General features: G+C 56.4%; 1 protein-coding gene across 5 annotated transcripts in view; it reads right to left on the bottom strand.

Moving 5' to 3' along the window:
• LOC131665153 (fasciclin-2) overlaps positions 1 to 21,249 on the bottom strand; it is a 37,994-nt gene extending 16,745 nt beyond the window's left edge. For all 5 annotated transcript variants that reach the window (XM_058936829.1, XM_058936830.1, XM_058936831.1 and 2 more), the window contains exon 1: positions 20,849 to 21,249. In XM_058936829.1, coding sequence (XP_058792812.1) covers positions 20,849 to 20,915 — 67 coding nt within the window. In that variant the 5' untranslated portion in view covers positions 20,916 to 21,249. The remainder of the gene's footprint in view (positions 1 to 20,848) is intronic.
• Between the last annotated feature and the right edge of the window lie 3,852 nt (positions 21,250 to 25,101).

Below are 25,101 nucleotides of genomic sequence, written 5' to 3'. Positions count from 1 at the left end.
AGAAGGCCGCTCTCTGCAAGTCAGGCGTATAATCCACTCGGAGAAATATCGCCGCCGACACAATAAATCGAAAATTGGCCCTCAACTTGGCGGTAGCCACGTAATCTCCTTTTTTTCGTCTTATAGCCTCCTTGACGGCGATCAATTTATATATCTCTCTCTCTCTCGCGAAGTGAGTTCGCTAGCCTGACAATCCTAGCAGAAGCAGATTCGATCAAATTCGACTGCTGTCTGCGGTGCATTTGTATTCGAAGCGCGCGCTGTCTCGCCCGACAGCCCCCCCCCCCTGCCCTCAAAGTACGCGCACGCTCGTGCGCGCGCGGACGAGGAAGTGCTACTTTCGAGTTTCCTCGCGCGCGTCAAATGAAATGTAAAACGAGGAGGGTAGCAGCAGCAGAAGCAGCGAGGTTCTAGTTGGCTCACCCTTTCGACCGACGCCGTGCTCGCCTACATTTATTTCGGGGGTGGGAGGGGCGGCGCCGACTGTAGATACGCGCACACAAGCGCCTGATTTTCTGCGAGTCGGCAATTTCTTTTTTTCCGCTCTCTCCTCGGAGAGACATTTTAGCCGGCGCTTGGAAAACTATACGCGCTTGCAGATGTATATCCTGAAGGGATCCCACCTGGGATTTGAAGCTCTGTACTTTGAGCTCTAGCCAGCAGCCGTCGGCGAGATTGTCGGGCTTCGTTCATTATTTTGCGCGATACGCGCAACTCCCCCCGCCGCCGGGCGAGCTTTTTATTTTTCCAGCGTCGTGCGCGAACATCCGTTGCGATAATTCGAACGAACGGTTTTGAATCAATAACGCCGTCTATAAACTTGCCGCGCGAGTGGCGCCGACGCGCGCTCCCGAAAAACAAACCGCCTTGGGATTTCATATCTGCCGCCCACTCGGCAATTCCCCGCAGGCTCGATGAACGGCTCTGCTGGACGGGGGCTGCGCGCACCGTCGCGGCGGAAAAATCGGCGCGCGCCCGAACTTGGGAAATTATATGCGTCGAGCCGAGCTCATGAGTGTGCGCGCGCGAGAGAGAGGCTGAAACTTCTTAATTGAGGGATCGCTTATCGCGCGGCGGCATCTTGCAAAGTACACGCCCCGGCCGCGTAATCGAGAAAGTTCGGCTGCGCCGCGCCGACTCCCTCCCTCGCGAGGCGCACGGACGCGCGCTCGGAATTCGATCAAATCCGCAGGCCGAGTCCACTCGGCCCAGCAGTTACTGGCCCCGTGATCGATTGATCGTTGCGAGCCCGATCGACGCTCGCCGCGCGCAAACTAAGACGTCGGCGCCCAGCCGTGTTATTTTGCCGATACGATCGGACGGCGGGGCGGCGTCGCGAAACGAGACACGCACACGGTGTACACAAGCGACGCCCTCCTTGGCCAATTACCGAGGGACGCCGCGGCGCAGAAGCGATGAGTTTGCCAGTTTCTTTTTTGCCTCGGCTTCGTCGCGCGCGAAAGAGAGAGAGTGAGCGGGCGACAAAGTCGAGGGGCTGCGCTTAATTTTCTTAGAGCCTCTCTCTCTCTCTCTCTCTCTCTCTCTCTCTCTCTCTCTCTTTTTCCAGCCGCTTATCTTTGACGAGAGCGCGTGAAATATCGACGTTCTTTTCTTCGCCGGCCGGCCTGCCGCTCTCCAAAACAGCCGAGGCAACATTTTGCCTGCATCTTCGCTCGCGGAGCCTCCCCTCGTCGTAGTGGAACGACGCCCGACTCGGCGGAGCTTGCAAGTTAAAGTGGCGCTCGCGGAGATCGCAGGCTCGCTGCGGCAACTGACTCGAGAGCAATCGCGAGAAGGCGTCTTTGCGACGACAATCGAGGCCGCTCCGATTAGAAAAAAATGAAAACCAGCGCGTCGACGCTGGAATCGAGAGCACGTTGCACGTGGCTCTCGCGAGTCCCGACGAATAGCGTCGTCGTCTCCAGTCATAACCGTCGCGCTTATATCGAGAGAGCGAGTCGAAGTGGGGGGATGCTCGAATAAATATTGCCTCGGTACACGCGATTCGGGAAAATCTCTCTCTTTGTATCGGGATATTGTAGGGGGATAGGTAGGTTTCATTTCCTCTCGACATTTGATAAGTGAAAAAAGGCAAGCGAGAGGAACGAAAGAGAGAGCTTTTACCGGGTTTAATCAAGAAAGGCGGAGTAATCGTGCCCGAAGGAAATCGCGCTTCGACGAGTTCACAAGCAATTAGGCAAGTTTCGCGGACTACGCGAGTGTACAAGGGTGAGGCTCTCGCTTCACGGGCTGCTGGCCTGGGCGACAAGCCGGAAAGCTCGTCTCCCGCTCTCTCGGTCTGTTTATGAATCTTGGACGGAGCCGGTCGGGCCTTTGTGTGGGTCGCGTGCACCGCAGCAGGTGAATCGAAGTTATTTGTGCGTCGTGCCCCCCCCCCCCCCCCTCGCAGACTGTTACGCGCTAGCGTCGCGGGATAATTGAGTCGCGTCGACTGTCCCCGGCGAAAGCTAAACTCAAGACGTCCGCTTCTATCGATGCAGGGCGTGATCGAGTTTTAGTTTTACGAGAGGCCAATGAAATGTACGAGACACCGTTAACTCCATAGACAGAGTGCCCCGTTCGCAGCGAACGGCGAATTTTGCGTCTCCCTTGTTTACCTCCTCGCGCGAACGCCACAAATAAGGAAGACACATGGCTCGGCGCCGTATAAATTTTAGTGAAATAAATGCAAGCCGAGAGCTTGCTTAGCAAGAGGAGGGGGACGTTGAAATTTACGCAACAGCTATGGAATAAGGAAGCGGGAGAGGGGACTACGCGTATATACAATGCTTTTCGTGTTTTATGGAATTTCGAGTGTCGGTACGCGCAGCTCCAGAGAGCGACAGCAAATCGACTAGCGAGCCAAAGTTTAAACGGACCGGGATCAGCTATTTCGAAAGTGGAAAAAGTTTGCGAGAAGTCAACTCTTCTCTCTGCCGGGATGCCATTCGAGGGCAGCACGAGAACAGCACAACGGCAGAGGAGGATGCCCGAGGGGTCGAGAAAAGGCATATAGGAAGCCGCGCCAACTCGATTTTCCATGTCGGTTATGCGACCTTCCGCTTAAAGGGAGGTGGCGGAGGCTGCGTCTTTTCGAAAAAAATCGGCAACTTAGTCAAGGGGACTCGACTACGATCGCGTGAGTGCGCGCGTGTGTGTATGTGGCGCGGCAGCTTGCACGTCGGCGTCACACTTGCCGGGGGGGTGAGTGCCTGAAACCGGCACGAAATTAACTGTCAATCTCAATTTCTCGCCCCCTGCCTGTATGCCCGCCTGCCAGCCTGTCTGTAGCCGTTGGTTCACGCATCGGAACGCGTTTGCCTGCTGTATAACTCTCTCTCTCTCTCTCTCTCTCTCTCTCTCTCTCTCTCTCTCTCTCTCTCTCTCTCTCGCTCTCGCTTCGTCAATTAGGTATAAATCACGCGAGTATATAGGCACGAGGCTCGCGCATTCGAATTCCGAAAAACACATCGAACTTAGGCTTATTTGCACGCGCAACGTTTCTCTTTATAGACGCGATGATAAAAGCAAACGAAACGCGATCCGTCATGCGCGGAGAGACAGCGAGAAGGGTGCTTTGGCCGCTTCAGCGGTCCATCATTTTTGACTCCAAAGCGGCCTCTTCCGTTTGCCGTGCGCACGTACGTACCCCAGCTCCACTATCCTCCTGCCCGAGCACTCGCGCATCTTGCTTTTATTTTCCAAATTATTTTTCGCGCCCGCCGCACGCGAATGCCTCTATGCCTCTCTCGCTGCAGCCTATTCACTGGAATTTCGCGAGCAAAGGGATGTTTTCGCAGCGGTATGACGTTTTTTGTTTTTCGCTTCCGCAGACTGGTGACATAGTTTTCGTTGAATTGCAGCTGAGGCCGCGAGTAAATAACGAGCCGCGAAGTGAACGAGTTACCTTTTCAAACGTCAGCGGATTTTTCCTGATTAAATTCCACACGGCCAACATTTTATAACGAGAAGCGCGGTTGCTCTATTTCGCGCCTACGCGGCTTTTGCACAAAAGAGAACGAAAAACAAGAAACATTCGAATACCAATGAAATTGGCCGAGCACAGCTTCGCGCGTGCGCTATTCGCCGACAAAGTTGAAATTGTACAGCCGAGGTAACCGGCAGACGAGAGAAATTTTTCGCTCGTCCGCGCAAAATAAATTCTCGGTAAAATTTTCCGGGCATTTTGAGAATTCATCATGCTGGTAGAGGAGCTGTGCGCGAGCTCGCGCGCTCAAGGAAATCGCCACTTGGCCGGCTGATTCATACTCCACTCCCACCCTCCGAGAACGGCGCGGAGAGCACTAGCGTCGGTAATAAAATTTTCGCCGTCGTCGCAGCCGAAATTCAATTGCGGCGCCTCACTTTTCCCGCGGCGAGCACTGCCCCCCTCTAGTCATATGCCCGCCTCCTGTCAATTATCGTGGCACGATGCACCGGCAATACGTCACCATAAAAGCGAGCACCTAATCCGCAAGCTTTGCGAGTCCGCGCGGCTAACGAGAGTGAAATGTGGCCTTCTCCCCCTCCCCCCGGCCCTCGTTCTTTCTTTCTTGCGATAGCTGTCGCGTATGTTTGATTTTTCCTCGTTACTTAGAAACAGAGACGCACGGCGGGCGCGCGCGCGCGCAGGCCCCTGGAAAGCAGCCATGACGAATGGGAAAACTAAAGTGTCAGCCGCGAGGCAAAGCGGCTTTCCTGCCACGAGCGTACGCGTGGAGAACGAGGCTGCTTCAAAAGGAAAAACGTCGCGCGGAATCGCGAGGTGCATACATTTTCATGAACGATCGCGGCCTCCCCGATATTCGAGAAGGGCATTCGTCGCAGTCGACGAGGTCGCTCTGTCGGCAAGGATCCGCTTTGCCCGCGAGAAAAAGATAAATAAAAGAAGCGGAGTTGGGCGAGTCTCGCGAAGGAAGCAATTAGAAGCTCCGGAGCGTGGCTTTGGAATTTGCCTAATCGCTTTACGAGAGTCGCGCGCTCTCATAATTTTCCGAGCCGTTAGCTTCGATCGCACCGCCGCCGCCGCCGCCACCTCATCGCGATCGCGCAGTTCATGCGAGAAAAATGGCCGCGCGGCTCAACGGCGCCGCCGCCACGCGTGATCGCTCGGACGCACACACCTCCGCCGCTTTCTTTTCGCGCGAGCTCGCTCTCGTTCCCGCCGCGGCCGACGCGGCGCATTGTTTCGCCGTCGCGGGGAGATAGAGCGAGCAAGTTCGTGACGAATCGACTGCCCGCCGGATTTCCCGTCGCGCGCCACCGCCGCAATGGGAAATCGGCGATGCCTTCGGAACGGCCGTTTTTGTGCTGTTTATTTCTTGGGCTTAAATGCGCCGACACGATGACTTACGCTGTCACGCGATGAAAATTAGCCAAGGTAATTGCGGCTCGGCGACGTGTGCGGCCGAGGCACGCGTTGCGAGCAATCGATAGCACGGAGTGCAGTGTCCCCGTTACGCGCGCACACTTTTATCGCGGCGGCAGCGGCTTAGGCATTGTGTATGAGCAATCGCCGAATCGCGTGCAGCTGCAGCCTCTAAATAATGCAGTGACGGAAGGCTCTCTCGGCGAGTCGTTGGCTTTGACACGAGCAACCGAGCTGCGGGAATGCCGCCGATCCGCCCCGCGGCCGCGGGCGCGATAGACTGGGTAATCGAGTGTGTCGGCCGGTAACGAGATTTCCAAGCACTGTTGCGCGAACGAGCATGCGACGCGGGAGAAAAGAAAAGGAAAACGGGTTTCCCTGCGGCCGCCGCTAGGCCGAGAGAGCGCGAGCGAGTTAACGAACGGAGAAAGAGAACGAGAGCGGCAGCAGCTCATCCGGAGACACAAAAGCAAGTCACGTGCGTTCGCCGTCTGTAGCCCGAGGGCGGCTGGCGACGGCAGCGCGCTATCGGGAAAAGCGAGCGCGCGCGCGCGCGCCGATACATCAAAATTACTCGCGGAGCTGCTTGGATGGAGCTGCTGCATCCGCCCTGCCGAAAATTAGTCCGGCGCCCGTGTGTTTGCCAAAGAATATTGATCCTCTCGCGCTGCACGTACGCGCGAGGGGCTCTCTCTCTCTCTCTCTCTGTGCGCGGCGCGAGCACTGTTTGCTCGACTATCGAATGTCTCCCCCGCCGGTCCTTGGCGCGCTACGTGCATCGCCGCCAACAGCCGAGCGACACTGTGCGCGCCAGCCGGGAAAAGCGGGCTTTCCCTTTTTCACGAGCGGACGCGTCCGCCCGCTGATGGATCGGGGGCCGTGGGCGTGATTAGGATCTTCCGCTAGCTCGTCACCTCGATGACTGCCTCGGGAGCGATGAGATCGCTCGTACTTGCGACGCTGCTACTGGCGCTCGAATCAGTATCGCGCTGCGGCTGACATTTATGGCGTGCCGAAATAGATCGTTCGAACGGACGCCTCGCACGGCGCGGCCAAGTGCGACGATTATCGGGGAGCGGCTTCGCGCTCGGACCGTCGGTTCTGATTTCGCCGCGCGCGACCGCGGCCGTGCCGAAGCAATCGACGGGCTTCCAAGGGCGGACACGACCGAGACAAATAGCGAAACTTGGCCCTCTTCGATTGGCCGTTACGGCGAAGAGCGGCACGCGGTGCCGCGCGCGACTCGCGTTCTGGATAACTGGATAACCGGAGAATGATTACGGCTCGCAGCTGCGAGCTTGACGGCGTCTCCAAACTTGTGCTCCTTTAATTTTCCGACGGACTAATCGAGAAATTTAATAAATCCTCGAGCGCTCGTTCAAACTTATGTCGCTTTCGGCGGCCAGCTGTGCGAATCACGATACGCTAGAAACGCACCGTCGCCTTTTATTTTTGTTTCTTTTCACTTGTCTTTGTCCGCCGTGGCCTCCGCGTAACGAAGATCGAGGAGCGCCGGCTGCGTTCGGGGGTGGAAAAGCCGCTTCTTCCTGAAAATTAGTCCCTCGCAGCCGAACCACGCCCTTGCCAACACACCAAATAATCGCGGGGGCGTCCTCGGATGGCGGCGAGGGGACGCGGTGCGCGCACCTCCGCTGCTTTTATCGGCCTCGCCTTTGTTTTCCCGGCCGCGCGTTCGCAATTTTTGATACCTAGCGCGCAGTTCACCCCCTCTGCTTGCGCGCGACTCTATTTCCACGCGGCTGCTTTTCCACCGAAGCAACTTGCCGACTGAATTCGAGACGATCGGCGGAGCGTAAAATTCGGCGGCTCCCCCTAATTAATTAGCCAGAGCAGCCGTAAATAACGATTAACGGCAATCGAGACTTGTTATAAACTCGAACGCTCTTTCGGCGTCATAATAATCCTCGCCTGCTCGAGCTCTCTCGGATGTTCCGCATAGTTGCGCCGACATAATTCTTGCCCGAGGTACTTTATCTCTCCTGCAAGGGCGCCCGTCTAAGATTAGTAGCCGGGGTGCTTTTTCTCGCCTAGGCGCGCGAGAGCGCGAGTGAGTCCCGTGAGGACGCTGATAATTAAGGCTAACGTGAGGCGCGCCAGAAAAGTTGGACGGTTATAGTCGTCGTCATTGGTTGCGATGCTTCACTGGCAGCGTGTACGCGGCTATTATTGCGGCTGCCATCGCAACTTTTACCTTCGTCCCCGGCGCGCATAATCAGAGCTGGCCTTTATCGCGCTGGAGAGGCAAAGTTTTTCAACGCGTACGGCCAATCGACTCATCGGTCGTCGTTGCTTGTCTCTTTCGCGGCCTACCCCGCGCCGCCGCGTGCACGGGCAACGCGATAAAAGAGGGACTGGCAGTCGTCGAGTCGTCATTGTCCGCGCTCGGGGAAATAAGAAATTCGTCGTGAAGATTTTCCAAAGCGATCCGGAGAATGCCCGGCAGGAGGCAGAGGGGAGAGGCTCACTTTATTTAAAGGGTGCTTTAAATTTGGAGAGAGGCCACGTGACAAACGACCGGCGTGCTCGCGAGCGAGCATCGAGAAAAAGGAATTAAAGGGACGCCCCCGTTAAAATAAAACGCTCCGAGAAGAAAATTTATATGGACGGGGGGGGGGGGAGGGGAGGGTGCCGGAAAGCTTATTTTTCTGGCGCAAACTGGCTGCGACTGTAGGCGCCTATTTCGAATTTGCGCGACTCGCGGTGGATGTTGTAAGCCGTATCGACCCGTGCCAGACTCGGCGAGAGTTTGTTGTTTCTTCATAACGTACGTGCCGGGAATGGGCGAATGCGACGCCTGCAAGCTACCAACCTGCAACAGAAAAATGGACTTTCATTAGCGGCTCAATCGGGCTTGGCCTGACGCCTTAACCTAACAAATTAAGAATCTCGTTAAAGTCGCGCGCGAGACAAACGATGGATGGACAGCAGCCACTCGCTTGCTTGTTTCGGCGATAATTAATTTAGCCGTTTAATTAAAGCTTCCTAAAGGAGCAAATCCCGAGCGTGCCGACGCTATCGCCGCGCTTTGACTTTTCGCTGTCGCGCTGCCCGAAGACGCGACGGTCAAAGTGCACCTTAATTAAGAAGTAACCGGCGCGGCCGCGCTCGGCAGAAACCTGGTAACGAGCTTAGCCGAAGTCTCAAAATTAGAGACGAACGGACGACACATTTGCATCCCCCTCGCCTTTTGCAGTTTTGCATTTTCATTCGCTGCCCATTCAACGCTCGAAAAGTCATTTTCACGGAGCGTTAACGGGCAAGCTGTCGAGATTGACTCAGCGGGAGGAGAGCGAGTGCGCTGGATGATCTTCGAGAACTTCATCCCGAACAGCGCGAAACGGGAGTTCCGTTTTCGTGCAACGGCGAATCGCGTTTAATCCATATTCGAAAATGACATTTTAATTCCGATTACTGTCAAGCCGTCGGCTTCCAACGAGCACACGTGCAGTTGGGACGTGCGCCGCACGGCGACGGGGGGCTTTTTTTTTATTTGTCCTTTGCGCCGCGCATATTTCCGAGGGTCCGCGTGTAAAAACCGGTAGCCGACGTTCGCCGAGCTCTTCGAATTATTTTCCAGATATAGATTATTTCGAATTATTTTCCAGGGTATAGATGGAATGCGTCGTTGTTCGCGATATTCGCGTGGGACGAGCGACGCCCCCGATGCAACGATTATCGCAGCCTTGAATTCGGGCGCGACAATTAGCTTATCGAGTCACGTAGCTCGGCAAGCTGTTTCGCGAATCGCAAGCTCTGCGCACAAGTGCTAATTCTCGGAGGCCAACGCACTTAGAGGCGTTTCATTCACGACTCGGCGACGAGAACCTGGAGGGGGGGGGGGGGGAGAGAATGAGCAGCGGTGCAGCGGCTCGTCGCGAGAAAAAGTACAAGTGGAAACGTAATACGTGTACGAGCACGGGCTTTGTGCTGGGTCGCCACTCAGACGCGCGTGCGGAACAACAATGCGGCGTCGCCCATAGAAAAGCACGTAGCGCTAGTGGCGCGCCTCTCGCCCTGCTAGACGAAAATCGATTTGGAGAATCTCACGTCGAGTAGTGCTCACCTTTGATTCAGCGAAATTTGAGCTCTCGCCATTGTCTTTCGACGAGCAACGGAGCGCACCGGCAGCCAATCGCGCAGGGCCAACGAGATTCTTCCTTCTTTTCATCCTTCGATTTCTAGTTCTTTGCTGCTGATATGTATCCGCTCGACGGCATCGTTCATGCGACGTGTCTTTGTTTTTTCCAGACCGAAGACGACGTCGGCGCCGGCCCTATCGAGTTTCCGGGCTCGCTTTCATTAACCGATAACCCAGCCAAGCTCTCAATCGGATTAGGACCCTGTGGTCACCCCTCCTCTTCCGAAAGCAAGACCTCGCATACGGGGAATTTTTCATTTTCTACCCCGTTGCCCGCTCTTCCCTCTTCCGCTATCTCGAGAAAGCTGCTTGCGGATATGCCCAAATCGCCTTAGAGATCGGCTTTTCTAATCGCGCGTGATGCGACTAGCCACAACGGGGCCGTGGCCGTACTCGGCGAATTCGTCTCCTCTGCGGCGGAAAATTATGCGCGCACAGCCCAAGACACGTCCACGGCGAATATTTAACAATCGCTTCGCCCGCCCACAGACGCACATACGCAGGCGGTACTTACGCAAGTAAAACTACGGCTGCCGACCAAACTGATTTACAACAGTCAACGAATTCCGGTCGAGCGTCGGCTTTAGCGTCGCGCGCGTGCGCTATTCAAATCTACAACTGTCGCAACCATTATAAAACCACGCGGAGCTGTATGGTGCCGCAGCGAAAAAAACCGTGCCAATTACACGGGGCGCGAGCAACGTAAAACTCGAGTTCTCACGAGAAGGTCCGGGTGTGCGCGCGCGACGCGCGGCGCGCTCGGGGTCAACGAGATAAGAAGAGCGGAGTAAAAAAAGAAGACGGGAGAGAAGAAGAAAGAGTCGTCGTCGTCGTCGTCGTACATTCATAAGAACTTCTCGTGACTTTATTCATGTAGAATCTCGGGTCGCACGTGTCTGTTTACCAGCGAGCCCGCGTCTGTGCAAACTCCCGATACATCTGGCCCGCACTCGGCTGGCCAAGTGAAAACGGAAAAAATGTGCCGGTCTCTCGGCCGCGCGACTGTTCGAGCGCAGGCGAGATTGAATTCGCGAGCCGCCGCCGCCGCCGAGAAAATTCAATTTTATAGCGCACGCCTCTCACGCGCGCTTTTCATTATGTAGCGCGTGCGCGTCGCTGCGGGAATTCAGGCCCCCGCTGCCACGAAGAAGAAACCAGGTCCGGGAGCAGCCGGCGGAGACACAATAAGAGAGAAATTAGAATGGGCGAGAAAAGTGGCCGAGGAGTGCTAAGAAAATATTGCCTCGGCCCCGTTTAATTGCAACTCCGGTGATTGTCTCCTTCGTTATCTCTCTCTCTCTCAAAAACTTTCTTTTTCTCCTCTCTCCTCGAGCTTTAATTGTTCGACCGAGACCGAACGGCGGAAAAGTGTACTAAGCTCATTGTATTTGCGACGCGATCCCGCGCGGACTGAAAAGCAGCGATAGCGGCGCGAAAAGGCCAGCGCGACTTTACCGGCTCTCGTTTCGCGTACGATCCCAGCGCATCAATTCAACTACACACTTTGGGAATAAAACTCGCCCGCTATTTTCTCTCCGTGCAAGCGCGGAGAATACAACCGCCGAGAATAGTCGGACGGACGCGTAATAAATAGAAAATGAAAATGATTTATTCTCGTGCGATTACGTTGAACGTCATGAAAACGAAAGCGCGGATGCAGACGTCTCCGACCGCCGTGCCACTACTCGTATGTGCATGCAATATGTATTTTCGTCCACGCGGACTCGAATAAGTAAGGCTTGTTCGTGCTAATCGATCGCCAGTATGGGGTATAAATGAAAAAAAATGCTTGATAAATTGGCGCGAATGATAACACCCCCCCCCTCCTCCCCTCCTGGTTATTTTACCAGGAGATTGATGAACAACAAAATACTAGATTTGACGAGAGCGCAACTGCAGCGCGCGGGCGGAGTAATTTTTGCGGAGCGCGCGCAGTTCATTCAGCGTCGGCGCGTTCGCGGGGGTGTGGATCGAGTATAATTAGGCCCAGCTGCAGACTCGGCAATTATTTACCTTTCAGCCGCGGCGAATCATAAATGGATAAGCCCGCTCAGGCTTGTGCGCAAAACATGCGCAGTAAGCGTCATCGCGAGGATCGGTTTTCGTAGGAGAAGAAGCGTGGCGCGTCGTCGTTTTGTCAAAAATGCATCGGCGCTCTCGTGGGGTCGGATAAACGAGCGAGAAGCGAGGCAGACGGCTGAAAGAAAGTACAAGTTGGCAGGCAATATCGATCCTGTTTAGAGGCTCGTCTCGCGGCGCGCCGCGGCGCTTTGGTATTCCGCTCGCGGCGACTTTTCCACGAGAGCTACGTGTCCCGCATGCGGCTCGCCTATAATTGTAGATTCAAAGGATATAATTCTCGCACGCCGACCTGCGCATCCCCCTCGTGGGATTTTGATTCCGCTCGTTTCGCCGCAGCCGCCGCGAAGATTCCCTAACGAAGTGAAAATTGGCTGGCTCGCTCTGTCAAGGGGGAGCGGGGAAAAAAGGAGCCGGCCTATCTGGCCCTCTGCGCCCTGCTCACGTTCGAATCCTCGGCAAATACAGCCGACCATCGGAGTCGCTGCGCGCGTACGGAGTCCTCTCCCCCCGCCTCCCTCGATTAATGATGTAAGCCCGTGCACGATAAAACTTTACGAGCAGTGTCGCGCGCCGGGGGTTGCGAAAAAAAAAGGAAAATTCGCGCTCATCCTCGTAAATCCGACGGTTACTGCGTTATTGAATGCGCGCGGGCGCCAACGCGGGCGCGCACGCACGGGCAGATTGGAAAAGTATACGCTTGCGAAAGGCGATATCGTAGAGGAGGATTCCGACGAATCGAGCGTGCGTACGCTGGGCCACGAAGCGGGATCGCGGAAGTCACGGCAGCGTCAGCGCCAGCGCGTTGGGAGTGTTATAGTTACGATTATTATTTTAATCACTCCGTGCCGACTGACGCGTCCAGACAAGGGAGCCGGGAGCGCGAGTCGCGCCGCGTCGCGCTCGGCTACCTGACCATCAAAGGATAAGGGACAGTGCGCTCGGAAAAATCGAGCGGACCGAGGACAATGGTCATTTATGTGACGACGGGGCCGATAATGGTGCGCGCGGGCGCTGCCTGTCGCATGTCGCGTGTCCCGATTTACGACTGCACGCCAGCCTCTTTCGTTTGCCTCTTTATCAGCGATGCACGGTGAATATTTGACGGTAGAGTGCGATCGCGCGGTCGGGGCAGCGAGACGCGAGCGAAGAAAACAGTGGAGAGTATCGAGTACTCGCGCGCGTTGTCGATTAATCCGCGGGTCTACTCGCCGATAGAGCGGAGGCGAGGGTCAGCGACGCTTCGCGGGGAAAAAAGAGAATCCGAGGGTGAACGATCGCGAGCGCGCAGCCGAGAGGAGGAACAGAGGAATCATCGGGCGCGGGTGAGAAGACATAGTAAGGACACGGCGCACGACAAAAGCCGACGACGGCGACAGAAGCCTCGCAAATTAATCGAGGAAGAAGGAAAGCGCCGACAACACACTCGGAGTCCCCCCTCCCTGTGTGCCCTTGCTCGCCGCTCTGCCGATCTAAATTCAATTATTCACCGGCACTCGAGCGAACGCAGGAGCAGCGACGCGGACCGATCGCGCGCGCGAGGACTCTCCGTTCCGCCTCGAGTGCGCTCCTTTAATTGCAATTAAACTCGCCTGCCTACCGGAAGTAAAAAGCAGCCTCCGATATCTGCCGGCACTCTGCGAACCTCCAACTGATCGAAGGGCGGAGAGCGCGACAGAGCCCTCGGACGCGTCGCGCGCGCCTTCCGCGAGTACGGGAGGGAGGGATCTCGGTAGATTGTGCGTCTCTGCGCAATGTCGACCCCCGAATGCCGCTTCCGCGAGGGCGAAGAAAAAGAAGCGGCTGCGCATCGGCGTCAATGTGCCGTCCGGGATTCCACCCGGGCGCTCGGTTAATTGAGCCTCGCGGGCGAAGAAGAGCAGCGCTGCCGGGGAAAATGTTTGCGGGGCCGTCGCGCGAACGGATCGTCCTTTGATAACGGAGCGAGCGGATATCAAGTCGACAAAACGAGCCGTTGGCCGGCTTCCAAAAAGCCGCTCCCAGGGACAGCTCTCTCCTAATTTGCCTTTATGGCTTGATTTTACCTTTGTCCCCTCGCGACCGATATGCCCACCAGTTTTACTCTTTCCCCGGGCGCGGACGCGAGCTTTTGTTGTAGTTGGCTTCCAACGTGTTTGCACAATTCCTCTGCCTCCTTTTCTGCTCTCGGGCCACTCGCTCGGCCGCTCGGCCGCTCGGCCGCTATTTACTTTCGCTATAACCGGCCTGACATGCGATTTTCGAACGAGCTCACGAGAGCGCCGTAGATACGCTCTCACCCGGGCGGCATTTTATTACGGCTCGCATTGTGCGAGGATGTGCTCGCGCGAACGCCGGCGAAAAGGCGCGCTCCCGCTCGAGCGTTGAAAGCTCGCCGAATGTCGACGCTGCGCGTCTAGCTCGAGCGCGAAAAGCCCGACTATTCCGACATAGCAAGTGAGCGCTCGCAGTTTAATTAGACAGGCAAGTTTTTGCGTTGCGCCCGCGGATATTAATACTCGATATCGAATTACTCCGTATCGCGTAATTGCGCGAGCGGGCCGGGAGCATTAATCATCGAATCAATCACGGGCCGGCGCGCCCGCCGACGGCCAATGCGTCGAGTTTTCGCTGCGGATATTGCATTTCGCGCGAGCGACACTCGAGCCGCTCCCGATAAAGCAGAGCGTAGGCACTCGCGTTCCGGATAAGACGTCCCGTGCCCTTCGTCGACTCGCGCTCCGATCCGTCAATATTTGGCCGATCGTCGACGGGGGCTTCGGTTCGTGCGTGCGCATGCAAATCGAATCTCCGACGGCTCTGTCGCGCTGCCCCCAACGGAGTCGTGGAAAAGATAGCGTAACGGCGCACAGGCGCGCGCGCGCGCGCGTGCGTGGCGCGTCATCGGGCGTAAGTAACGCGCTCGCAGCGGCGCATTCCGCGAGGCTTCCGCGCCGTGACTAATCTGCCGACGAGCGATTACGCGATATTATTTCATTGCTTCCTCCCACACCCGTTCGCCACTCTGCCACCGTCCTCTGTGATCGCTCTCTGCTTCGTGATCGACATTTTGATTTCTGCGCGTATGCGAGCCGTTTGTTGTGGTTATACCACTCCCACTGCCCCTCTCGCTGCTGGCGTTTGATTACGTCGCCGCCTGCATTTTTAAGTCTGCGCCGAGCGTCTGTTGCTTCTACGCTCGAGAAAATCCTCGACGCTCTTTGTTCGAGGTTTCTTATGGTATCGTAATTTTGATGATAAATATCCGTGCCTCATCGACTGTTAAGTTCATCGAGGTCACTTTTGACGAACGGCAGTATAACCAGCTACAAAGTTTAGTTTTAACCAGACGATGTCATGAAAAATTATTTCACGCGATAGGCGTTCATTGATCCGATAAAATTGCAAAATAATAGCCACCCAAGACGACTATCTCTATTTTTACAAAGAAAAAAGCTCTTCCGATACATAGATCATAGACGACGCGCGTTCTAAGGCTGTCCACATTATCGTCGGCGCACACGCATAAAAAACGTGTCAACGCGGAGAGGAAAAGAAAAAAAAAACTGAGCTAGAATAAGCGATAGACAGTGTGTACGCAACGCGGCCACCAGGCGCGCTTTCGATTAAAAATCAACGCGAGATCTTGCTGCACTAATTGAAACGAGTGCCGCCGGCAAAAGCATCGACGACTGGTTAGCGAGCGAGCGATGACCGCGACTGTGGCGAGGCGCCCGTAACAGTGTTTTCTGTTTCTCTCTCTCTCACGCGCACTTTTGTCGAGTTGCTTTCCCACGACGGCGCCTGCGCATGCATCAAATTGTAGCGGCGAAAACGAATAACCTGCTTACCGTTGCGCGAATATAAGTCGAGCACGAGCTGATGCTCGCCGTCGCTCTCGGGTTAATGACGCGGCGCGCGTATAAAACATCCGAGAGCCAATCGAGCAGCGCCTATTTATATATATACACAGTTTTTTTTTCCTTCTCAATTGAATTGTTCCGACGAACCGAAGCCATTACCCGTGGCGTCGACGATTCTAACGGCAAGTTCGATCTGGCCAAGTATCGGTTCCCCGCAGCGATGCGCAAACAGAACGCAAAAGCTCATTGTTGGCACGACTGGCGCAATTCGTTTCCTCGGGCAAGCGAGCTTCCTGCGGGGTGGGCTGCGCAAACTCAAAATGCACTAATAACGCACGTCCTGGCTTTGAGCTGGAGCCACCAGTTCCTTTTAACCGATAATCGTTTCGAGGAGAAAGCGATGTTTAATTTCATACGCCCCCGATAAAGTTTAAGTGACTTGCTCTCTCTCTCTCTCGCTCTCTCTCGGGCTTCGAGCGTCTGCTCGATACACGTTTCCGCGAATCGTCCGACTATCTCACGTCGTCGAGTCGGCGCACGAGCGCGTCTGCGCTTCATTAGGGACTGCTCCTTCGCCGTGCACGCCTATACTCGATAATTGTATCCGCTTGTAATTGCGCGCCGAGGCGCCCCTTCAGCGTGAAACAACGAGAGAGAGACAGTGCACGGGTAAAAATACATTGTTTCGCGGAGAGCATCTGTTCCTCGTTTCGCCGTGCGCTTGCAGAAGGAAGGAGAGATTTATCAACGATTTGTTCGCCGCGTTGCGCATCCGTGCTAATTATCATTCAACTTAATGGAAACTAATAGCTCGATCAGTCTTTTCCTCCCTCCCACCCCCGCCCCCTCCTCCGTACCAGTTTTCGTGGCGTGACAGTTTGTCAACCGCAGAGGGCTTTAACGGCTGAATAAAATTTGAATGCACATCAAAAGTAATGAAGCGCGTCAATTACGGTACCGAGGATTTTTTTGGTTTTTCGTTAGCCGTGCGTTGCTCAACGCGAAGCAGAGCGACAACGCGCCGCATAAAACCAAACTCCAATTCAGCGAGAGAAGAGAAAAAAAAAAGTTGGCGCTCTATAGCCACCTTCCCATGAATATCGATTCGCGACGCACTCGCGCGAGAGTTAATCAGAGCTTGGCTAGCTTTTGCGTTTATTTATCCCTCGGCGTTTTTCCTCTATCCTCGCTTTTACAGTTATCCCGGGGGCGACCGATCGAGCAGAGAGAGAGAGAGAGAGAGGAGGCAGTTGAAGGTGAAATGGATTTCTAAACGATTTCCTGAAAAATATAGTTGATTTTCCGATCGATTGGCCTCTCCCGCAGAGCTCTCTCGCGCTGCTCGAGCCGCTGTCTTTTGTACTCGCGCGTTGGAAAATTAAGCGTATCACGGCGTGGAAGAGTGCCGGATATGATTCTCGTGGAGGGAAAGTGTGGCGGTAGAACACGCAGAAAAAACAAATGGCGAAGCGCGCGCGACAGTGATAGAGCGAAGGAGAGGAGGGGGCGAAGGGCGACGACTGTACTCTCCGTTAATGTACGAGAGGCGCGATGAGCGGCGACGCCCTCGCGCGCAGAGCCGGTGTTATTTTAGTGCGTAATGCAGCTGCCGCTGGGCTGCTCCGACGCCGAGGCTTAATTCACCTCTCTTGGCTACAGTTAATCCAGCGAGCGCGCCAGAGCTGACGTCACGAGAAGCTATACACACCGCGCGGCGATATTTTTACTTGGACGCAGCGGCAGGCACGAGGCTGCTGCTGCTGCTGCTGCTGCTGCTGCTGCTGCTGCGGCTGCTGCTGCTGGATAAGGGGCCTCGATAAGACCAAGGTGAGAGCGGCCGAGCGATCGCGAGCGGCTATATTGGGAGCGAGCCTGCGCTCTGAAGTGCGTTCGTTAGCGAGGCGCGCGGGACATGAATCGCACGTCGTTAGGACAGTCGATCCCGATAAAGAAATTGGCCGCCGCCGCCGCCGCCGCCGCGCGGCTGAATAACAAATTTAGCCGCACTTTCAGTAGCACTGCGGCGCTATTGCGCGATAGCTCGCCGATAAGAGAGCCACCCGGCGCGCGCGGAGATTGCTTTTGGCCCCCGTGAGAAACCTTTAAAACGCTTTATTTACCCGAGGCTTCTTCCTCCGTCGCGCGCAATCGAATCAACTTTTCCGCTGAGCGCTCCCCGCGCTCCTCCTGTTTGCGCAAAAGATCATGCCTTATTCAAGCTCGGTCCGACTCAACATGTCCCGCAACATTGTTATTCAAATTTTCATACCATCCCGGGCTCCTACGGTCGCGCTGCTTTTCGGACGGGGGGCTTTTCACTCGGCCAAATTGTGCGACTAATTGCGCGAGTTGCTGTTCTACATTCCGCAGATCAAAGAGATATCAGCGTTTATTTTACTTGCCCGTTCAAATATCTTTGCACGAAAGCGTCTTTTCACGAAAACTAAAACCACCTCTTCTTATATTACAAACAATGTTATCTTAGGCTCTCGAATTCCTATGCCTTGTTATGAAATAACGTTCGTCAAGCTTCATGTGTACTCTGAAAGTAATTCGGTTATCGTCGTACTAATAGAAAATTCGTCCAATTGACGCACCGCCATCGAGCGAAACTCGAAAACTATTGGCTGAAAGCGTTTTGTTTAGAGAGTTAACGAACTGGGAGCGCAACAATGACTGTCGAATGAAACATTTGCAAATTCACTTGATTTTACCGAGCAGCGTTGTTTACAACGCCAGCGAATTATTTTTTGTTCTGTATCTTCTTTCTTTCTCTTTTTTTCGGTGAAATCGTAGAAACAAGGCCGCGGAAATTGAGCAGACAAGACAGGCGCGCATCAAGCGAAAATGAAATTCGAACGAGTGTGGGAGAGACGGAGACTGAGTGAAATAGATGGGATAAAGGGAAATAAAACAAAGGGCGAATTCGCGGTGCGCTGCGTTGCTCGCAGAAGAGGCATCAAACCGAGAGAGCGAGCGAGTGAGAGCGCGAGAGCCCTCCGGAGTACACGGCGCCGAGGCGAAATAACAAAGGGGCAACGACGAGTGCGGGAGTGATTAGGGTCTGGTAATTGGGAGCGCGAGATTGCGGTCCGCCGCGTCTTTCGGTGAGCGAGCTGCGCTATCGCGCTCGCCGGCAGCAGTGCCCTGCCTTTTTCAGGACCGGGCGCGTCCGTGCGCCGACGGCCGACGATCGACGAGCCTGCGAAGCGCCAATTATGCAGGCAGCCCTCGAAGCGACCGCGGCCGAGAGATCGGCCAGACGCGACGCCCGCTTCTCGTCCAACGCTCGACCATTACGCGAATGACGTGTTCCGCTCGCGGCGCGGAGCTTTGTCGCCGCGCGCCCGGGGACGGGCGGCAGCGGAAAAAACGCCACTCGCGGCTAATTGAAGATGAAACTTAATTTTCGTTGATGGAGGCCCCGCCGTCGCTCCCGCAGTCGGCCCATTGAGCGCTCCTTTATTTTGCGAGTGACGACGCGTCGACTGCAGCAGCGAAAGCTCGGGGCGGCCGGAGAGAATAGGCCGCGCCGACAGGCAGTTTCCCATCGCAGACGGCGAGCGACGTTTGCCAAAGTCGAGAGCTCGCGGCCGATTGCCGGGAGTGCGCCGGGTGATCGTCGCAATCAAGCGCATATTCCGTTCGGTTCGCCGGCCGAGCCGCGAAATCAGCCGAGCGAAAGCTTGGACTCGCGCGCGCAACGTCGCGTCGTCGGAACGAGCGGCACGGAAAGCTCGCCTCGTCCCGACAATGGACACTTGTACCTTCCGCTCGTTTGCCGGGACGTGAGGCGACTGGCGATATCGCGCGGCTTCGTTTTCAAACGAGAGCCCGGCCTCTCCGTCCACCGGCCACGAGAGCGACATTACCGAGCGCTTGTCGACGATATCGTTGCGCGAGCGCTCCGCTCGACGCGCGGCTATTTAGCATAACGGCCTCGGCATTCCGACCGAATTGTTGATTCAGGTGGCCGGGGCCTAGCCGGAGAATAAGAGAGAGAATGGCAATGGGGAAGAAAAATGATCGGGCCACCGTCTTCTGGCTCTTCTCAAGAGCGCTCGTCTTTTTTTTGTTCTCGGGGACGGAGGTGGTCGAAGGCGATCAGCGCCGAGTGGCCTGCGCGCGCGCGCGCGCCGGTTATTAATGATGATTCGGATAAAAAGTGCCTGTCTTCCGCGGCGCGTCGTTCGGGACGCAAGACGGCCGCTGGGCTCGGCGACGAGCACTTTTCCCACTCGACCGTGAGCACAGGCCGACGCGTTTCGCGCGCTTCTCCGAACACCGACTCGTCGATTCGCGTTCTCCCCTTCGCTCGCGCTCTCACGCCGCGCGCACCTTTTTCCTTGGCGATTTCACGACGAGCTTCCAGCGCAATTACGCGGCTCGCTGCCCGCGCAACAGCATTGTCATTCAAATGTCGGAGACTCGCCCGCATTATGCAGCGCGCGCACCGAGATCGGCTAGAAGGTTGGCTTTTTTTTCGCGTCGTCGCCCCTGCCCCCATTGTTAGGAGGCACGTCGAGAAAAGGTCTCGCCGATGCGGCAGGTGCCGTCGCCGCGCGAAGCACACAAGCGTTTTCCAACTCGATTCCTGCCTTCTCAAACAACTCGGTAGAGAGAGAGAGAGGGAGAGAGACAGAGAGAGAGAGACAGAAAGAGTGAGAGTGAGGGTAAAAAGAGGACGATGATTGTCTCTTCTCGCGCTGGCTTCCTCGAGTGCCATGGGAACATCGCTCTCGAGAAGAGAAAAAAAAATTGGGGGAACATCTGTAACGCGGCGCTTCGTCGCTTCTGATAGTCTTTTTGTTTTATTGCTGCTGTCGTCGCTCGATCGTAAATTCACGTGGCATTAAGCGAACGAGCGAGCCGGCGAAGGAGTACGCGCGCGCGCGCGCTCGACTACTCGACCGGTTCCGGCTTGTTTCGGCGACTACGACGCGCAAGGCACACGGTAGCAGTGCAATGTCAGTGGGCACTTTACTGCTTGCCCCTCGTGTCGCGCAGACCGACGAGAGAGAATGCTTCGCCGCGAGGAAATCGCTGGACGTTGACGGCCCCGCGGCGCGCGAAACATCGCGGATCGCCGAGATGCGGCGGGCGGCAACGCACGCGAGCTCGTCGAGGCCCGTGCCGCGTCGGTAGTCGGATGGAATCGGCAACACCTGTTAGCCGCGCGCGCTCGCTCTCTCCTCGCCCAACGCGATACTGCAACAGGCGGCTCGCGTGCGATGCTCTCCGCGGCTGCGGTCGGCGCGCTCGCGATACTCGCCGGGAGCTGGCTGCGCGTTGCGCAATTGGCGGCGCTGCGGCCTGCACCTCTCGCGCGGCCGAGCGAAGGAGCAACGCTATCTTATCGCGCGCCGCGGGAACAAAGACGCGGCTAGAGCGCGCACTCACCTGTCAGAGCGAACAGCGAGAGCAGCAGCAGCGCGGCGGCGGCCGGACGGCAGCGGCGCGCCTCCATGATGACGGCTGTGGCTGGACGGTCTCCGGTTCGCCGATCCGGGCCGAACCGAAGCAGCAGGTCCGTGTGGCGAGCGCGCGGTCGCGTCGACGCTGCCGTCAGTCAGTCGTCGAGGAATCCAAGGCGTGACAAAGTCATCGACTCGCACGCCCGAGCGTGCGCGTGTGTGGTGTAGGTAGCGAAGAGCGGCGCGCGCGAACAAACACAGACACTCGCCGACGATGGGCCGAGGAGGAGGGGGCGAGGGGGCCGCCAGTCGACCGAGCACGCTCGTTTCTCCGTTCGCTCGAGGCGCCCGCCGATCTCGGACTGAGCTGAGCGCCGCTCGCTGCACGCTACGCCAGCGGCAGCGGGAGGACGGCCGAAGTGGGGGACGAGGCAGCGCGCCGCTACGCCGCGCCAGTCTCCGCTCGCTCGCGCTGTGTGCGTGCGCGCACTCGATCCACGCACACCTTTCCTGTTCAGCTGGTGCGCGCGCGCGCGCGCTCGCGCGCTCGCGTCTGCACGGGAAAAACGTGACTATGAGCCGGCCCGCCGGTCCAAAGACTCTTCTTTTTTTATCCGTTGACCCGCGCGTCCGGAGAATGACGATCGTCGTGGCATTCCGCGGCTATTGTTCGATGCTTCGTTCGGTCTTCCAACTTTCATTTGATCCGCTCCTGGCCCCTCGCGCCCCACCGCATTCTGGGCTATCGCGGCGCGGAAAAAATCTATTTCCAGATTAATTGAATTTGTCGAGCGATGCTGGCCGCGCCGCTCCGAGGTGAAATCGAGAGAGCGTCGATCAACAATTCAGGCCAATCATTCGATATTCGACGGGCAAATGGAAAACACCCGAGTCGGCGACGTTCAAAGCGAGCTTGCTGCACACGATCGAGCGCCAGTGTTTTTTCTCGGCGGCGGGAGACCACCTTCGCTCTCGTTTTTGCCCGCGACGGAGGCAAAACAGTTGTCTTCGAGGAGGGGCTCGCAGACTTGTGCATTTGAATTTTAGCGAGCAAAGTTGCACGGAAAGGTAGCGATGTAACGATTTTTCGCGCGGCCGACTGGCAGGTTTCCCGCGTGTCCGCCGAGGCCGAAGTCGCGCGATCATCGAGAGCTGTCCGACCGAGCGAGACAAAAGGAAGCTCGATTTTATCCGGCGCTCGTCCAGTCCCGTCGATTCCGGGGAAGGCGTGTTACGTTATGCGCGCACGCCATTCGATTTATCGAAAGATTGATGAGCCGTGGAGCTGACGTCTGATGTCTCCCGGGCGAAATCGGAGGAGGAGCACACGCACGCTAAAAAGAAACGAGCGAGCGAGAGAGAATAGGACCGAGTCACGATGTTGCGCGTGATTTTTCGACGATTCATCACTAATTTGGGCCATTGTTGCGAGGGCCATCGCTCCCTCGATCGCCGCGGCAAATGGGAATCGATCGATGGATAAGCGCCCTCTATACGCCTCTCGATCATCGTCGTCATTTCCATTTCACGCGTCTCATCCCCTTCGTCGGCAATCGGATGTGGCACGGACGGCCGCGGGCTGGGCAAACAATGGCTCGCGCGCCAGCCAAAAAAACGACGACACGCAGCAAAGTTCCGCGAGCTTATCAGTCGCACGAGCGCGCACAAAGATAGAGCGGCGCGCGGATTGCTCGCTGCTGGTTCCTTCGCTTTTTGCGACTCCTCGTCGTCTGTCACGTCGCGACTCTGTTTACAAAGGAGCTGCGGGCACGCGTCTCTCCTACGAATAAGCGTACACGCCTAGACCGGATCCCTCGCTTTTTGCCAGCGTCCTCCTCCTCCTCCTCCTCCTCCTCCTCCTCCGCCTCCTCGTCCTCGTCCTCGTCGTCGTGGCAGTCGCAGAGGGTCCGCGGAGGCAAAAAGTCAGGCTCGGGGCGTTAATACCGTAAGTAGCTGCTGGCTTAGGAGTCGCAGCGAGCTTGGATTAGTCCCGTTGCCTCATCTTCTTACGTCATCCGGCCTCGGCTCGCCAGCTGAAATATGCGGCTGGCTTAATGCAGCGTCAAAGTGCAAGCTCACCGTTCGACGCATCATTCCAGTGCAACGAGCATCGTCAAATATTCACTTGGGACTACTCGGCGAGCGACAAATATTTGGCTCCAGAATACCTGGCTGCTGCTTCTTAACGTGAATAATGGAGATCCCACAGGGATTGCTTATAACAATTACGAGCAGCAAGTTCCTTTTTCCGCGCGACGAAGCTAATGAAAAGTTAAGCAGAGATGATGGCCCGGCGGCGCGCTATAACACCGTCGATTATCCTTGCTGATATTGCAACACAGCGCACTGGAAATTAACGCGAATGGCGCTCCGACAGAGGGAATCGGATGATTTGCAAAGGACAGGACACGGCAAGGAGGCGAGCGAGTGGAGCGCAGACGCAGGATGGCGTCAACAGAGCCGCAGAGAGCGAGAGAGAGAGCTTGGGCGCTGAGCGAGTAGTCCGTACCTGCGGCACAGGCGATGAATGGAAGGCTAGCCGAATGTCCGAACGTCGACAAAATAAATATCACCAAATATGCCAGTGTTGCGCTAGCTCTCTCTTTCTCTAACTCTCATCCCCGAATTAAATGTTTGCCTTTGACCGTCCTCGGAACGAACGTGCGCCCCGCTCGCCGCCCAGCACATTACGCGCAGAGATGGAATTCGCCAAAGCTCAAAGGGATAAAAGTCTACGTCGGCGAAAGATCCGGATCGCAAGGAGAGGAGGTGGCGAGCGCGCGGCAGCTCGGCGACGCGTCAATAATTAGGAAAGGAGCTCGCGGCGGTAAAAAGCAATTGCACCGTGGCTGCTGCCCCGGGAAAGCGAGGGAAAAAAATGAACGCGAAGACGGCTCGTCGCGAGGAAAAAAGGAATCGAGGGCAACAGCCGAGAGAAGAAGAGCGAGTCGCCGAGGCGCTGCGTCTTGGTGGAATTTCACGGGGGCAGCGCCTGGCTGGCGGCGCCTGCATCCGAGGCAGCCAGGCGGGCGCCGGAGCGCGGCTCCAAAGGGTTTCGCGCGCGCGCCCGCGCGACCTGAAATCGGGACGTTTGTCGCCCCCCTCCCTCGCCGCGAGCTCTCAACGCGCCAATTGAAGGTTGTTCACTTGGCGTCCCCTTCGCCGCGGAGGATCCTTCCTTCCCGTTCGCCGCGTTGCGCCGCGCGGCCATGCGAAAAGCTCCGCAAAGAGCAAAAGCACCGTGGTGCGCGCTGCTCTCGAGGATTCTCGACGCACGCACGCACGCACGCACGCACAACGCAGTAATTCCCAGCGGCGACGCTCGGAGGGGCGGCGGCTGGAGGCCCAGACTCGCGCGAGCAGCCAGAGCGAGATTCGCCTCGAGTGGACTAGATAGGCATAAATGGGATCGTCCAGAGCTCGAACGAATCGGGTGGAAACTATTTATCGGCGTGGCCGCCTCTGCTGGAAATTATCAATCGTCCCAAGGCGGCGCGGGAAATCGAGGGAGAAAGCAGCGAGATCGGGAGAGAAAAGCTACTACGGAGAGTCAACATTGCAGCTGCAAGTAAACCCACGGAGGATGCGCGGGGAATTGACTTTGCGAAAGTGGATAAACGCCCGAAGGGTTCTCTTCCCGGCCGCCGTTAAACTCGTCGAACTATTTTTCGCGCTAGGCGTTCGCGTCGCGACAACTCGGTCACGGACGGGAATTTTCGCAGTGGATTGAGTCGTCGCAGCCGACGACGACAACGTCGATCGATAGGCATCGGGCGACGCCGATGTAATCTCTCTCGAGCTTTTCGACGAGTAGATCGCGGGCTCCTCCCCGCTACTTGGCGCTGCCAGCGTATTGTGTGAAATAACTCGACATTTTCGCAGCGAATTCCATTAAAAGTCCGAGAGGGAGCGCGAAACACTTTTTCGTATCGAGCGCGAGCGCGAGCGCGAGAGCAGGGGACCCAGATTCGCCGGGCAACGTGCACGCGAGAGCGTCTAGCTCACGGCTGAAAAATCGACAGATGGAGAGATGGAGAGATGGAGAGATGGAGCGAAAGAGAGTACGCGAGCGAGTCCATTCTAATCCGATTACACGGCCCATTGACTGAGTGCGCGAGCACGCTCTTTGGAAAAGTGTATAGCCCTAATGCTCTCTCTCTCTCTCTCTCTCTCTCTCTCTCTCTCTCTCTCTCTCTCTCTCTCTCTCTCTCTCTCTCTCGCTAAACACAAATGTTACGT

Source organism: Phymastichus coffea, unplaced genomic scaffold (assembly GCF_024137745.1).
Source record: "Phymastichus coffea isolate CEN01 unplaced genomic scaffold, Cenicafe_Pcof_1.1 PCOF00047, whole genome shotgun sequence".
NCBI classification, from domain to species: domain Eukaryota; kingdom Metazoa; phylum Arthropoda; class Insecta; order Hymenoptera; family Eulophidae; genus Phymastichus; species Phymastichus coffea.
Note: the sequence above shows the minus strand (reverse complement) of the source record. Positions and strands in the feature narration are given on the sequence as shown.